Source organism: Urocitellus parryii, chromosome 11 (genome assembly GCF_045843805.1).
Source record: "Urocitellus parryii isolate mUroPar1 chromosome 11, mUroPar1.hap1, whole genome shotgun sequence".
Taxonomy (NCBI): domain Eukaryota; kingdom Metazoa; phylum Chordata; class Mammalia; order Rodentia; family Sciuridae; genus Urocitellus; species Urocitellus parryii.
The window spans coordinates 47,841,914-47,859,409 of record NC_135541.1 but is presented as its reverse complement, the minus strand read 5'-3'; the positions used below and the strand labels follow the sequence as shown (position 1 = coordinate 47,859,409).

The following is a 17,496-nucleotide window of genomic DNA, read 5'->3' as shown; positions in this document are numbered from 1 at the left end:
AATTTAGTTTACTTAGTTTCCCCAATAAAGGTAATTGAAAGACTAAAGTCTTGTGAAATCCTTCGCAAAGCGGTTGGATATGATGACCAAGCCTCCTCTTGCAATATATGGAGGTCTATATACCAGGAGAATAGCCATGCTTGTGGCAAAGCTCAAAGACCTAACAAGGATTTTCATGATTGTTAATAACATGTGAATATTATTCTAGAAGAGGCAGATCTTTTTGAAGCTTAAATTCTATATCCCCATTATTTAAAGAAAGGCAGAGAGAGTAACCACCTAGACAACAGTGGTCATGAACTCAGTTCTCTATCAAGAATTTATAAACAAATTTACCCTGATGCTAAATTATAAGTTTCTGGAATGAAATGAAAGTGTAAGTCCTTTGGATGATTTTCTGTGATAAGATCATGGTAATCCTTAGTTTACCTACTTACTTTCCCTTAATCCTTACTCTGACTTGGAGAGGCTGTATTAAACACTTACAATCTGTGCTTTACATGTCCCTTGGGATAACTGTTATACTGCTGAGAGATCACACTGGCCTAAGTGGTTACTTAGATGCTTAGATTTGTGGCCTACCACTCCCACTCATTGCTAGTGACATTATAAGCGAGTACATATTTTGGGAAAGCAATTTGGCAATATTTTAAAAAAGGTAAAGCTGAAAGCAACATAAATAATCTCAAGTAGTTTAAGCAGATTTGGAAATAAAAAGTTATATGGGCATTAAAAATAGATAGAAAGGATTGGGTCAAATATATATGATATATGATTACAATGATGTAAATTATTAAAATGAAAAAAGGTCAAGGGAAATAGAATCAAATGTTTTGATAAAGTGATAGAAGTATTAAGCTGGTAGTACTATCTATGTTTTTAAAGTTTTCATTAACTAGCTAAATTATTTAAATTAATTTATACAGTATCATATTAATCCATGAGCCAAACTTTTTAAAATACAGTAAATTTAGGACTGGGTATGTAGCTCAGTGGTAGAGTGTTTGCCTCACATGCATGAGGCCTTAGTTCAATCCCCATTACCACAAAAAAAAAAAAAAAGAAAGAAAGAAAAGAAAAAGAAAGTATAGTACACTTACCATGGATATAATATTTCTTAACATTTGAAGGGATTCTAAGCCATTTAATTTCATCATCTTCATGAAGATTTTTCCATTCAATAATAAAGTACATGAGACGGTAATCACTGGGTGATAGCACCCAGGAAAGAATCACACAACTGCTGTTTAAAGGATAAACACTGAGGGACTGCATGAGATTTACTGAAGGGAAAAGAGAACATTTATTTTTAAATTAAAATTAATGAAAATTTATTAATACCCTAGAGGAACTTATGACCTATTGGATGAAGGGAGAAAAGACAGCAGACAATTTATGTAAATGTAATACATACCAATTATTTTTCCATCATGAGAGTCACATAAGCAGAGAGAGATAGGAATACATGATATGGAGGAGAAAAATGATTCCACCTAAGATCTAAAAAAAGGAATTTTCTCGAGAGTCAAAATTGTTCTCAGCTGGAATCCTGCACAAGCCTATTAACCATCCTCTAGGATTCTCTCCAAACTCTTCTCTCCTGCTGACACAGTGATGCTTTCAAAGCAAAAAATCTGTTCATTTTAATACCCTCAGCACAAATTCTGACTTAAAAGCCTCCAGTCGATTTCCACATCTGAGCCTAAAATTCCTATCATGTCTAAAAGGCTCTGAGGGCCAAGTCTCAGCCTACTTCTCTGACTTTTGCAAATTTCTACAATAAAACCATCCTGGTTTTCCTTCTTATCCTGTGCTAAAAAGACTTTTGATCAGCTGCTCCTCTGTTGGGACCAATGTTCTTCACCCCACCCCACAAATGAGGAAATCTAACTTCTATTCACACTTCAGATTTCAATTTAATATCATTTCCTCAAGGTGACTTCTCTGATCCTCAATGCCAGGTCATGTTCCTTTTTATTTATTCATTTTTTAATTTCATAAAATTATATTCCTTTCTTAAGGACACTTAGCTTATAAGTAGCCAATCACTTGTATGATTATTTGATTCATATCTATCCCATCCATTGACTCTGACTATGCCTCATTATAGTTTTTTCTCATGTTGAAACTTCCCCACTTTAGCACACTGAAGCATTCAACAAATACTTCTAGAACACATTTTCTGAAAAAAAAATTTAAGTATAAATGTTGTACTGGGCATTGTCAAACTTACAAGAAGTTTACACAATAAGTTAAAAAATGTTGCATTTTTATTAAAAACTTATACTTTGAATATATAATCAGAATTGAAACTCCTATTGAAAGTGGTCCTTGATTCTCTGATTAATCATATATCAAAATTAATGAAAAAGGGTTTGCTACTCACAGTAAATGAAGTCTACAGTAATTTTCAAATCTCAGCAATTAACCTGTATTCATATAACGTGTCATATTACTATGAATGTATAGTGTTTTGTGTATAAAGTATTATATGTAAATATACCACATATTATAAAGTACATATATATAGTAGACTATCTATACTATATATTTATACATAAAATACTATATGAGTTTATTTTTGCACATGAACAGAGAAAGGGGACACTGACCTACAACCTCCATTGCTACAAAAGTTTAAGTATTAGATTTAGTAGAATATTTTCAATTATTATAATACCATTTCAACAATGTTCTATCACATGAACATAACCTTTGTATACTGTATTTTGTTATTTTTCAGTCAAAGAAGAGATAAAGCATGAAAGAGAACCCCAGGCTTCTCAGAAGATAAGTTAAAAAGAGAATGCTTTGCAAAAGTTAAATATTAAAAGGGACAACAGATTACTACTCTGTATATCTTCTTACCTTTGCTCATAGCCCATGACAATGTTAAATTAAAATTTTCAAAAGAAGCACCAATTGAATTGATGGCCAGAACTGTAACAGTATGTGCTTGCTCTGTCCACAAGAAAGTGGATTTGGTGTGATTTCCCACATCTTCTGACCATGTTCTATTGTGGGAAGTATGATGCTTTACCACATATCTCCTCACACTGCACAATGAGTCATTTTTCATCAGGGGCTGTAGTAAACATAAAAATTGATTAGTTTGAAGAACACAGTGCTTTTTATATCAGCTGAGCTCATGCAGCTTTTATACATTTGCCACTGGGAGGCAGGAATCAGACCAGGCATTGCCTATTAATAATGCGGAGGGACTGGGAAGGTGGGGAGAGATGGAGGCTGCCTGGGACCACAACCACCAAACAGATGTCTGGGTAATTATGGAGCATAGGAAACTTAATCTCCCCCCCCAACTACCCCAACATTTTTCTTTGTTTTAGTTTTTGTTTTTTTCTTAAGACTGGGAGAATAAATCCCTCAAAAATAATGAAGTAATGAGATAATTAGGACACTTTTCTAATAAGACACTTCACTCTAATTTTAGAGAAAGAAAGAATGACAAGACATAGGGTTTCCTCATCTCAAAAGCAAATAAGAACTAACTCTCATATTCTGTAAAGTAACAAGAAAGAGCTAAGAAGATATTAATCATCATTTACATTAATCCTAGTAAGATCTGTCAGTCATTGCTCTGATATGCTTGGAAGATTGGGGAAAGGTTAACAAATAACAGAGGCTATCAGCATTTCTATCCTATAGTTTTATTTTTCTCAAATCACACTAGGTCAAAGATTACTATGTAAAATATATACTGAGTACAACTCTATTCTATTCTACAGAGCTTAAAAACATACCCAATTTTTCCAATCATCTTGACCTGTTAGAGGTAAGATTAAAAGCTACCAATCCCTTATAAAGCCATAGAAAGGTGACTACATACTAGAAATCTGCTTTTATTTTTCCCCCCATTTAGATGCCTCTAAGTCAGAAATGATAGAGAAAAACAAACACATGTATTTCTTAGAATCCTGTGCATAGATTGGGAGTAAAATGTTAGCAGCTACAGCAAGAAAGAAATATCTCGAAAGTCATGCAAACTTTGAATCTTATTTGAATAATCCATGTCAGTTTTAATATACAAATATTTATTATTGTAATCATCAATAATAAACATCTACTACAAGATGCTATAGGCTCATCTTATATAGTTCCTGCCCCAGCCCTAACATTAGCCATTTCTCTCAAGATCCCTATTCCTTTCTTTCTTTTTCTTTTTTTTAAACATTTCTGATTGTAAATGGACACCATATGTTTATTTTTTTATTTTTTATGTGGTGCTGAGGATCTAACCCAGTGCTTCATACATGCTAAGCAAGCACTCTACCACTGAGCTACAACCCCAGCCCCTGCTGTTCCTTTCATTGGATAATGATATTAGAAATAAATCTGGGCATGCTTCTTATACTTGAGTGTCATTACTTTTAGCTCTTAGCTTACAAATCACGGAAATGTACGTATGAATTAACTCCTGCATATACACATATCTCTAAATATTCCCTCAAAAGTCCACCTATGCTAAGCTAAATATGAGTTTATATTTCAACTCGAATCCATGATCATGTCTCCAACCCTAATTAATGACCATATGGATCACTCTAACCTCCTCCCCTTGCTTATCTGTAACCTCCCCTTCCAACAGTGAGAAACCTGTATCTCACCACTTGCCATTCATTTACTTACTTGTTCTATTCTAGGATATGTATAGTGGTTCAATACTGTTAGTCTATACTCTCATGAGAGACACATCAACTACATTTCAGTGTTTATTGTGGTTTCTTTCAGCTTTAGTAGTAAAACTCCACACCTTTCCACTTACTTAAGGACTTTTCTCCTACCACCTTGTCATGGTCTATATTCCATCCTGGGATGTTCCAACATCCTTGGATTTTTTTTAAAAAATCTACATGCATTTCAAATCACTCCTTGTGCTATAAAGCTCATGGGTTTTGGCAAATGCACAGTGCTATATACCTATCATTTCAGTATTACACAGAACAGTTTCACTTTTGAAGGGTATCTTGGTTGCTTCCAGTTTAGAGTGATTTATGAATGAAGCAGTTTGAACATCCATGTGCAAGTTTTTATGTGAACAAATAAGTTTTCAAATCACCTGGGTAATAACTGGGAGTGCAATGCTGCATCATATGGTAAGGCTACATTTAACACTTTAAGAAACTGCCAAACCTTCCCAAGTAGAGGGATGATTTTGCATTCCTACCAGCAATAAATAAAAATTCTTATTGTCCTGCATCCTCATCATCAATTTGTATTTCAGGTTTTTGTTGTTGTTGTTGTTTTACTTCAATCATTCTAATAAGTGTGAAATGGTATCTCATTGTTGTTACACTTCGAAAGTCCTTAATGACAAATTTTGTTAAATGGTTTTAATATTTTTATTTACCATTAGTATATTTACTTTGGTTAGATGTATGCAATTGGGTTGTTTTCCTATTGTTTAAATTTTAAGAGTGCTTTGTGTAATTTGGTTATAAGTCCCTTATGAGATAACTTTAATCCATTAATTAAAAAAATAAAATATAAAATATAAAATAAATAGAAGACTGACCAGTAGAGGAAAGGGAACAGGAGTAGAAGGAGGGGAGAGAAGTGCTGGGGACTGAATTGGAGCAAATTATATTCCATGCTTGTATAATATTGTCAAAATGGACCCCAATATTATGTATAATTATAATTCACTAGAAAGAAAGAAAGAGAGAGAGAGAAGGAAAGAACCTTCAAAATCTGAAACACATCTGGTCCCAAGCACTTAGCATAAGGAATACTTAACCTGTATTAGAACATGACCTAAAGTATAGTGTGAATATGCATTTTTCATAGTTATAAATAAATAAATGTAGGAAAATATATGAATCTCCCATGCAAAATCTCAATAATTTAAGTAGATCCTCCACTCTCAAGGAGGTGGAACATACAGCTCTCACTCCTTAAGCAGGGACAGTACATAATGAGTTTATTCCAAAAAGTACAAAATGGAAAGGGGGGAAAAAGAGTAATTTCACATGCAAAGGGGGAAAAATGAGTAATTTCACAATGGGAAACTGATAAACTAACTCAGTCAAGTGAGCAGCATTAGAACCAACTTTATTAAGTCACATTGGTAATATGCAGCCTTAATATGATATGATGGAATGCCTCTTTACATCAGTGGTCTTTCTCCCAAAAAGTAAACATTAGGGAACATCAGACAAAACCCATTTGAACATCAGACAAAACCCATTTCTACAAAATATCCAACCAGTAATCCTCAAATAAGTCAAGTTCATCAAAAACAAAGGTCTAAGAAACTTTTACATCTAGGAAGAGTATAGGGTGTCATGACTACTGAAGCTTTAATGTGATGGACCAAAAAGAAATCCTTCAGTAAAAACTAAGGAAATCTCAATCTGAATAAAAGAATTTCAGTAAATAATAATATATGTTGTTTAATTATAACAAAAGTATAATGTTAATCTAAAATGTTATTAATAAACTTGATATGAGATAGATGGGAATTTTCTGTATCTTTGCTATTTATCTATAAATATAAAACTGCCCCAAAATGAAGTTTTTTTTACTTAAAGCCAGAGGAAAAAAAAATACACACACACACACACACACACACACACACACACACACTGTTCTTATCCTGTGGTCTTGTGGCTTATTCATTATAAACCTTTGGGCAAATTTTACCCCAGAGGTTTGAGAAGCACAGCCCTGGGGAACATCTATGGTTTGGTTCTTGAATGTCCCTCAAAGGCTATGGATTAACGCCTTTGTCAATAGCTTGTGGTGCCACTGGAAAGTGGTGGGACCTTTAGAAGGTGAGGCCTAGAGAAAGGAAGTTAGGACATTGTGGGTGTGTCCTTGAAGGGGGTTATTGGGACATCACCCTTCCCTCTTTCTCTCCCTTTGCCTCCCCTCCACAGTAAGGCAGCCAGTCTCCCCAGCCATGTGCTTCCACCATGATGCTCTGCCCTGCCACAAAGCCAAAAGCAATGGAGCCAACTGACCATGGACTGAATCCTCAGAAACTGTGAGTCAAAATAAATCCTTCCTCCTCCCTGTAAGATGTCAGTTGGAAAGCTGGCTAACACAGGAATCATAATCACTGACTTAGTACCTCAGTTTAGGAAACCAAAATAAAATCATACAAAACAAAGTTAATGAAAGATAATTCAGTTAACAAAAGGCATTCAAGTTCCTTGAAAGATGGTAGATTAGTAAGGGTCAATCTCCCTCCCTCAGAACAACACTGAAGAACACACAGAGTTGAGGTGTGTATCATGACGGTCACTAGCTACGTGTGGCTATTTAAATTTAAATAAATTAAAGTTTTTTTTAAAAAAGTGTCAGTTATTAATGCAAACTTTACATTAAAAATATTGAAATGGAAAACATTCAGAAATTGCATTGCTTATTAGCCAAATGAAATTGTATAGTATTATTGGATTTACAAACTAAAAGTATATAAACTCTTATACATCCTAATTTTTCAGGCAACCACTTTCAAACATGTTAATTCATTCCTGAGAACTGAACTTGAGTCTCATATTTAGGGTGATATAAATACTACTTTATTCCCAAATCAGTCTTACATTTGGTGTCTACTGATCAAATAATTTATTCACTTGGGATAAAAATCAATTCATTGGGAGAAAGAATACTCTGGAATTTCTATCAAATATCCATTGTTTATGGAACATTATTTATATGTCATTAAATTGATAGAACAGTTTCATATGTCTTAGATGCTTTTGAGCTATGAGGGGAAGACCACATTTACATTGTTCAGGATTAAATATAAGGCAGTTTTGGGACTCAAAGGAACACTAAATATCATTTGGTCCACTCTTACATTTATACAGATGAGTAAAATGAAGCCCCAAAAGTCAAAGTATAATAGTAATAGCATAATTATAAAATGATAAACTGAGAAAAGAATGAGAGTCTACTAACTCCAGGCCAATGCTCCAGTTACTATACATCCTATCTCTTTACATTCTATCACTATACATCCTACTCACATTAAAAAATGAAGTGAAAACATGGGATTGCAGGTCATTTGAGAGATTAATATTGACAGGATTATGAACAATAAGTACATCTTTTAAGAGTATAAACATAAAGTTTAAGAATGACATTAAAAAGCAGGAATACCTTCCAAAGTAAGGTGACATTTCTCTCGTTTTTAGTAGTATCTCCATTAATGGTTCTCCAAAATTCAGGTCCTTTGATAGGAACTGCAAAAAAACAACAAGAAGCCCAAGTTATACATATGTTTTGGGAAGGAATATTTTCAGTCATATTTGAAGCACACACTTATGGATTTTCAAATCATGTTTACATAATCCTTGCAGACCTTTGACATCCATGACAACTGTGTAGGCTGGACTGCTCCAATTACTCCAATATCCCAGTCCATCTAACCTCTTACAGCGCACCTGAACAGCATAGACTGCACATAGGTCTGGCACTGGAAGACTGGCAGATTTTGATTTTGCATCATATACCTCATGTACCTGTAAATTAAATCAAAGCATTAGGTTAATCATTACTGATGCACATGTATCTAAAAGGTCTTTGGTGAATTTTATTTAAACCCTTAACACTATTTCAAAATTAAAAGACAGCTGATTTTGTTTTTCTGGTTTCAGAAATAGTCATATTAAGATTGGACTGAGCGTGTGTGGGAGAGGGGCACAAAAGCCTACAGCACGGGGTATTCCTAGGTGGTCTCCCATCCAAGTATTAACCAGACCCGACTGACCCTGCTTAGCTTCTGAGATCAGGCAAGATTGGGCACGTTCAGAGTGGTATGACTGCAGTTGGTAAAGTGCTTGCCTCACATACACACATACACACACAAAGATTGGACTGAGTGCCTTTAAGTCAAAGATCTCTTTAGGACAAGATTTTGGACTGGTCCACTTGCAACCTCGTTTTGCAAGTACTCTTTTACCCTTTTACTAATCTTTTTCCTCTAATTCTTTATCCACAAAGACTTCTCAGAATTTTAATTTAGTGGTTACCTCTGTAGAGAATCTCTGCATTTAGTCTCGCTCCACAAGCAGATAAACTGTTACATTCATTTAATTGTAAAACTTATGGGCTAATGGACATCACTGGGGTTCCTCATATTGCTAGATTTCTGCAGGCTGCCATCACGAAACTGTCATGGAAAGCTACCATATACATGCTTGTCACTATGGATACAAATCTGATTGTTTAATAAAAGCAGCTTCTTTCAAAATGCATTCCATTGAACAATGGTGTACTAAAAGATATTAATAGATGTTCGAGGAAAAAGAGTTTCTTAGAAAAATGAGTTTGGGAGACTTGAGATGAAACAAATTCACAAATGTTTTTTTAATGTAGGATCTTTATGTCTCCAGACCTTTACTGTGTAAAATACGGCAACTCTTCATGAGAAAGATAGAGAGGTGCAGGGTTTCCTAAATTCGTTTAGCCATGACACCTTTTCTCAAGGGACATTTCACAAGACCAATGTTCTATGAGACATACTTTGGGAAATGATGGAACAGCAAACTCGTCCCTAAAAGGGTCAGACTTTAATCAATCTAATTAGTGAAAATAGCTACAGAATTCAGAAGGATATATTTTTATGTCAATAAAATTAATCTTGTGTCATGAAATTCTTAAACATTATATAAAACTGCATATAGTGAGGCAAGCTAAGGAAAAATGTACCTTCCATTGTACTTCTTTTCCACTTAATCCATATCGAATCTGAAACTGAAGATTATTCTCTGGAAAGACTGGCTTTTCCCAAGAGACTTTCAATAAGCCAATATTTACAGTAATTTCTGCTTTTACACTAGATGGAGGCAGTGGTTTCACTTGAAATTTAAAAAACAATATTATGTAATAGAAATTTAAACATTTTAGATTTTCATACCTTATTTAAAAAGCACTATCTTTTTAAAACAATCATTCATTGCCTTATCTGATCCCCTATAACTTTATGTGATACATAAGAAAAGGATAATCTCTGTTTTGCAAACAGACTGATTTTAAAAAAAAAGAACGATATCCATGTTACTCCAACATGGTAATAATAATACCTGATTAGAAATTTAGATATTGGTTCTGCATGCAAATTTACCATACTGAACACATGATAAGTATCTATAGTAAATTCTGTTCTACATGCACCTTTAACTAGAGATCAAAACATCATCAATTTCTACATGCATCAGTTTCAAACTCTTCTCTTGATGTCTATTATTACTTATAGATTAAGGTCAAGATCAACAGTAGTCTCAAAGTAAAATCTTGGTGTTGTACAATCTGAGGAAAACAGGTTAATAAGCAGAAAAACAGAAGTAATATGCCCTGATATTTCAAAACAGCATTTTAAAAGTTAAATATATAGGAAAGACATATTATATTTAAAGGCATAATGTAAAAAACAAACCATAGAAATGCAAAGAAAAAAAGTTACCTTATTTTCTTATCACCTTTTTATATTGCTATTCTCAGAGCTAAAGTCAAAACTTCAGCTTATGTATGAAATATGTGAACTACAGAAATTTTCCTAAGTTCTTAACATTTTAATTTGAGGGCCTCTCCTCCTAACAATAAAAGTCAATATGGAAATGTGACGCATTTGAAACTGAGAGCCTGGAAACCCAAGCATAACTGGGAGCTTCTAGAGCTCCTCTGTCATAACTCCAGGGATCAACTTCACAAGGCCAGTTCCACTACCAGCCACTACCAACAACAACCACAGAAACCACTAAGCAATTCAAGCCATGATGAAGATTAAATGTAGACATTCTGTCTACCTTAAGAGATTATGTGTTATGTGGAAAATTAAGAGATGATGTGTTATCTGTATGTGCTGTTGGGGAAGAAGGATTCTTTGCTGTCCAAAGATATTTAGCACCAGAAAAATGCCACGTGAAGTTAAAACACTTACTTACAAGGGAATTATATAATGGGAGAGAGAATCAATTGATTATGACTTAACATTCAAAAAAGAAATCTAGTAATTAAAACAAGTTCATCTTACATTTAACAATAAGTAGGTTCTAATTCAAAAATATTCTTTCACTCTGTTTTATAGTTACTGCCTAAAGATTTCACAATGGTTTTGAAGGGGTAGCTCCAATTTTCAAAGGATTGTCTAAATCCTCTGAAGTCAAAGCACCTTTTGAAAAAAATATTTTAATATCATGATGAACGTCATCATCTTGTCTGTTTTAGGCACTTCACTTTAAATATTCCAAATGCTTTTACAACACAGACTCCAAATTAAAGTCTTGGACTATGACTATCCAGATTACTAAGATCCTAGAATATCCAAATTAAACTTTCGGATTAAAAGTGTTGATGTTTTCATAACTTCACTAGGAGAAAAACAAAAAACAATGCATTATTTAGAAAAATATTACTAAATTTCATTCATAGTGACCCATGTAATTCATCAAATAGTGTGCTGGAAATATTTCAATTGCTGAATGCTATAAATAAAATTTAAAATGTATAACTTTCTATGGTTGATCATCTCAATTCCATTATAAACAGTTTTTTCCAAATTCCAGTGTAATCAGAAAATAGCAAAATACATTAATCTTGAATCCATCTGCAACTAAATCTGCTAATAAAAATGGAGACAGAGGTGGAGATTCAATCCCTAGTATTGCAAAAAGAAAATAAAGTGTAGACACAACACAGTTTAACATACCTACAGAGTCAGGAAGGACACATGTTGGTGTAGAATCCAGTGAGCCTAAAGAGTGATTGATCCTAATCCACATTGTGTAGCCAGATAATAGAAAGATTGGCTGGAAAATGCATTCATAAAAACCATCCCTCTGCAAATGGCAATCCTTGGGTTCAGATATGGGATGAATAGATGGAATATCAGAACAATAAAGGCTGCTCCTTAAAATATACAAAAATAGTCAATTAATATACAACACTGATAAAACCAATAGGAAAATATTTTAGAATTTTGACTTGTTTAAGATACAGTTTTTATGTCTACAAATAAATGTTCTATCTACAAGTAAATGTTCTTATTAGAAAGGCATTCTTGAATTCCCAGCTATATTTTAATCTTATGTTTTTCTATAGGCAGCAACTCCTATAAAATGTTTCATTATGTATTAAGTGGGGATGCAATAAATAAATAAATTGTAATATAAACCCCATACTCCATTAATATTATTTATGAAATAAATGCAAATAATAAAATCCAGTTAAAATCTAAAATACTTAGAAAGTTAAGCTAATATTATATATTAGTGATATAATTTTAAAAGTATAGATCAAAAGTAGTAATGGAAACATTCTTTGGATGGGAAAAGGCAAAATTCTCACACAATAAATAGGGGATTAAATTCCACCACAAATGGAAAATATAGCTGATGGTACACAATATAGCTGAATTGATAGTACCTAATATTTTTTAGTTCAAATTAATATAATTAAAATAATACCAATTCCTGATACACATATGAATCATAAAGTCAAGTAGATTATTCATTTTCTCAGAAAACAAAGTGAAAAAAAAGTTTTGAGTCTCAACCAACAACATCCCACTTCTAAACATATAAAACATTTCTCCTTTCCTCTGCAAACAGCTCTTCTGTCCTCTACTTGCTCTGAATATGGTATTCAAATGCAAAAGTAGCAGTTACTTTTTCCATCAAAGTGGGAATGAGGAATTCAGGAAGAAATCTAATCTATATTCTCTCATTTCTCATTTTTGTAATGATTTCTTATTTCCTGAAGATTACCAAATTGAAGATATAAGTAATAATAAGAGGGGAAAAATAAAAACAAGAGATGAGGGACCATTTGTGTATAAAACATAAGAACACTGTAGAAGCATAGCAATATCCACTTGAAGTCAAATCAAATGTTTAGCATCATTGTCATTCTGACAGCAGTAATCACTTACTGAATGTTTTCTAGAAGTTATATCATTTAATTGTAAGTAAATGAAATATGGCATTATTTTTCATAGAAACCCTTTAGGTCCTATCTATAATAGCAAAGAAAGTTTAGGCTTGAGGAAGTTAAACCCAAGAATGTACAGCTAGTGCCATGGTTATTCTATAAATGTTAGTGAGGTCAATTGGGTATGGGGTTTATATTACAATCTTCCATTAACACCTCTTTTAATGTGAAAACACCATGCAAAGAATGTAAAGAGAGATTATAAAAGTAAAATGCCATATCATGAATATTATATTGACTTTAAAAACTAATACCAGGTAGGATAAAGGCAGCTATTTTTCCTAATTTGGGAAATGCAGAAATAGTCACTTTTTTTTCTTGACACTTCATACGAATAGAATCATAGCAACTAGGAACAGAATTCAAATCACAATATTTGAAGGAGGGGATTCGTTTTTCAAGTAGAAATTTTAGATTCTAAAAACAAATGAGCATGTTCTACATGTTCAGTCTCCAATACAAATAAAGACCAAATTGGAGCACAGTGTTTAAGAACAGTACATATATTTTAAAATACTATAAAGTATTTTTTAAATGACACTGTATCTAACTTCTTATCAAAGGTGATATCATTCTAGATAAAATGCTTTATAGAAACAAGGGGAATACTGTGAGAATATGTCTTAAATTGTTTTTTTAATGCATTCTTTTATTTTTCAAGAGGAGTGTGTTTTTCCCCCCATAGCAACTAAAATTCTCTAATAACTTCATTTTTACAGCAAGATGGGACTAGAAATTTCTTAATGAATATCTTCTATGGTGTCAAACTGTGTGACTGTGCTTGAAACAGCAAACAGCTTCTGAGATGAGTAGCCATGCGCATCCCAAGGTAACATATCGTGTGATCTTCATGTGGGTACAAATCAAGAATCTCACATTTATTCCTCTTCATCCACATGGTCTTGAGCAAATAAAGGAACTGACATCACAGTCCCCATTACAACTATCAATGACTATATGCTAACCATAACTCAGAAATAATTAGATTTTTGGGTTGATTTTTCTGCCCAGTGATGCAGGGGGTGGTATATACTGAGCATTTAAGATTACAGAAATGACTATAATGGTTCCTTCACAATTTGATTTCTCAAATTGTATTTAAAACAAAGAAAGGTAAAAAGCAGGCACACATTTCTCTTTATTAGAACATTTTACTCTTCATTAACATATTTCCTAAAACATCATCCAGTTCTAAAAAACATTCATATTGTCTATTAGAATACTTTGTGTCTGCCTCTTTTTTCTAAAATATTAACCTTCAGCCAAATGATAAACTTTTTTAATCCTCCACATTCTTCTACTCTAGTGAATTTTCTAGGTCAAATTAAATTGTATATAAACTATTTTTTCCTGAATATCATTTAAGAGTTAAAATGCGATTTTAGAAAACTGGTTGTAAGTAACTATAATGCACCAATAAAAAACATGGAAAGAAAACCAGTTGTTAGATAAGATAATCTGAAGTAAAAAAAAGTTACAAATTTTTAAACCTCAGGTATAAATGTTTTTCAAGAATTATCAACTTATTTAATCCCTCAAAAATTTCCCCACTAATTATATTCTACCTTCTGCTTTCAGGAAGAAAATCTACAAGAGTACTATTATCAGTGGTATTTCCTTTTATTGTTTAAATTTTAATTATTGACAGACACAATATCTTTATTTTATTTATTATTTTTATGTGGTGCTGAGGATAAAACCTAGTGCCTCATATGTACTAGGCAAGTGTTCAACCACTGAGCCACAATCCCAGCCTCTATCAGTGGTATTTCTATGGAAAATTTTTATTTTTATTTCACCATACATACAGAAAAATAAAGCAGCAAAAATAACACATACCTGTGATACCTCAAGTGCAGAGTACTTCCCACAAGTGACTGGACTATATTGGCTGGCCATCTGCAAGTCATTTTAGTTAAGTACCCATCAGTTTCACATGATATATTGATATTGACATCTATTTAAAACACATTAAAATATTAATATAAAGCAAAAACACCAGAACTTTTAATGAAAAAAAAAATTGTCCTAACATCTTTAATAGGCCACTGATATAGGGTCTATAATAAAAATGTGTCTAGCGGAACTAAATGAACAAAACCTCAGAATTCTTACCAATCACATATAATTCAGCATAACGATGGTGGCATTCATGTTCATTGCAGCAGTACACTGCATCGTAGGTAAACTTCCCTCGAGGCTTGGTTGCTTTCAAGTTGGGAAAAGTAACTTTGCTAACATGGTCACTCACAACATGATACTGGCTTTGAGGAATTTTCTCAGCCAAATTCATCCACCAAACAATATTTTTTGAGGAAACAATCTTGTTTTCATTTTTATAAATGCAGTGAAAAGAAACGTTAGACCCAACACTTGTCAGAATTTTAGGAGGAAAGTATATGACATCTGTAATGAAAGAAAAGAAAGAGAGGAGCTCAGATGAAGACAGAAAACATCATGGAAGCGACATACATCTTGTAAAAAGGATTCACAACACATTCCAGGAATACACTGACAAAAATAAAACCAGTATTCTAAGAGCTGGAAGACTCTAAATGCCTGTTCATGGCAGCTATTCAGTGTCTCAAGAATTCCTGCTCTCAAGTGAATCAAGCTGTCAGGAATGTCTCCGCTGTCTTCTAAACACAGAGGCTTATTCAGTGCAAAATGTGTTTTAGTAACAGTCACTTGCAGCAGTATCTTTGCAAGATCTACATGAATGAACTTTTATTAAAAGATGAATTCTGATAAATATTAAAATTATGAATTACTCAAAATAATATAAATCATGAATCAAAAAATTTCAGATACAGTTATTTGAATAGGTGTTTCTTTCAGAAAATAGGTTTTTAATTCTTGGAGCAAATGTATCTATTTTTCTTTAAGAGGAAAATAATGTCTGTATCTCATTATAAGAGCAGCCAACAGTGAAATGTGAAAATTGCATAATGTCTATTTCTTCTCTTCTTTGGTAACATCAAAAATGCTTTCAATAAAGTTGTTTTCGGTACATATCATAACCTAATTGCAATATTCTAAGGTTTGGTCAGTTCTGGTAAAAGATCTGGGTTTTCCTCTAAAAGCTAAGACCTTCCAACAGCTATAGAGAGTAAACCCTGCCAATTCCTTTCAAGAGAATTTCTAAGAATTCCTTGATTAGGAATAATCAATCCTTCATTAACTGCACACTTCGTAGGTACAATTGTATCAATGAATAAAAGGAACTTTAAAGGTAATAATAATTCATATTGTTTGTTATGACAGGACTATATCAGGCAATCTCTGTTCAAAAAAAAAAAGATAAAATCCAAATTGGAAATGAGGTGCTCATATTAGTTCACGGTATATAAATTTATGACAATATCATAGGTCAATATCATAGGTCAATATCAATGCTGTTATCAATGAAAGACAATCCAATAATATTAAGAACTTTGACTTAAGCAAGAAGAATTCTCTATACAAAGAATAGAAAGTTCCCAAGTTTGGAGAAACCTGTTGTGGTGTTGTATGCCATTCAGAAGATAAAGCGCAAGTATCATTAATTGCTATGAAAGTAGACACTGCTGCCAAGACAATTCAGCAAAGAAACAAACAAAAAACTCCATGCAACTCTAAAACTTCATTTCCCACATACTGCAAAGGAAATTATGTTTTACATAATTTTGATTAATAGGTCTCAGTACCAATTTTTGATGTCACTGGAAATCTTACATAATTATAATTATAGATGGTGCACTAATCTGCCTTGTAGTATGTTTGCAATGGACATTGGAGTTAGACAGCAAGTCCTACCACTAACTGTGTAAACTTTTTTTTTTTACAAATTACTTCTCTAAATCTCAATCTCATATACAAAACAGAAATAATAGTACTTGTTATATGTGTATGTATATTTATATAAGAATCCATAAGATTTTACATATATACATATGTGTGTGTATATATAAATATATATATATGTGTGTATATATATATATATATATATATATATAAAACCATAAAAATTCCTTGATTAGGAATAGTCTATCTTTCATTAACTGCACACTTGCCTGAAATACAGGAAGCATACCTCATACCTGTCAACTGTGGTTATTTTTCAACAGAGAAATCTGAACCTGGTTATATATTTAAGATTTTATTTAAGATTTACATACCATCATATAATTACATAATTACAGTAAACCAGCAATACTACTTGCTTTCTGACTAATTAATGCTTTTTAGTATTAATTAATAAATAAACTCGTCACATTAAATGACTTGAATATTTGCTTAATATTTAAATGGTACTTGTTATTTCCAAATTTATATTTATGTTATTTCCATATTCCATATTCATAATTAAGAATAAGGAATAAATATAAGGAAAAAATCAGAATAAGGAAAAAATCCCTTCAAATAGATCAGACAACCAAAGGGCCAGTAAGTCTTTTCCTATAATCACAACTTAGCATGTGACAGGGCTAGGACTATGCCACAACTCCTATGTATCTACATCCATCATCTTCATGAAGAAGTTATAATAAAGTGCAGTTT

The 17,496-nt window shown here is 32.7% G+C and overlaps 1 protein-coding gene across 1 annotated transcript in view; it reads right to left on the bottom strand.

Annotated features, from left to right (window-relative positions):
* Positions 1-17,496, bottom strand: part of Lepr (leptin receptor) — an 85,916-nt gene that overhangs the window by 17,477 nt on the left and 50,943 nt on the right. The window contains exons 8-15 of the mRNA XM_077791213.1: positions 15,073-15,363; positions 14,797-14,914; positions 11,678-11,877; positions 9,679-9,827; positions 8,330-8,489; positions 8,128-8,210; positions 2,869-3,085; positions 1,101-1,283 (exon numbers count right to left, since the gene is read on the bottom strand). Of these exons, the coding sequence (XP_077647339.1) occupies positions 1,101-1,283; positions 2,869-3,085; positions 8,128-8,210; positions 8,330-8,489; positions 9,679-9,827; positions 11,678-11,877; positions 14,797-14,914; positions 15,073-15,363 (1,401 nt within the window). The remainder of the gene's footprint in view (positions 1-1,100; positions 1,284-2,868; positions 3,086-8,127; positions 8,211-8,329; positions 8,490-9,678; positions 9,828-11,677; positions 11,878-14,796; positions 14,915-15,072; positions 15,364-17,496) is intronic.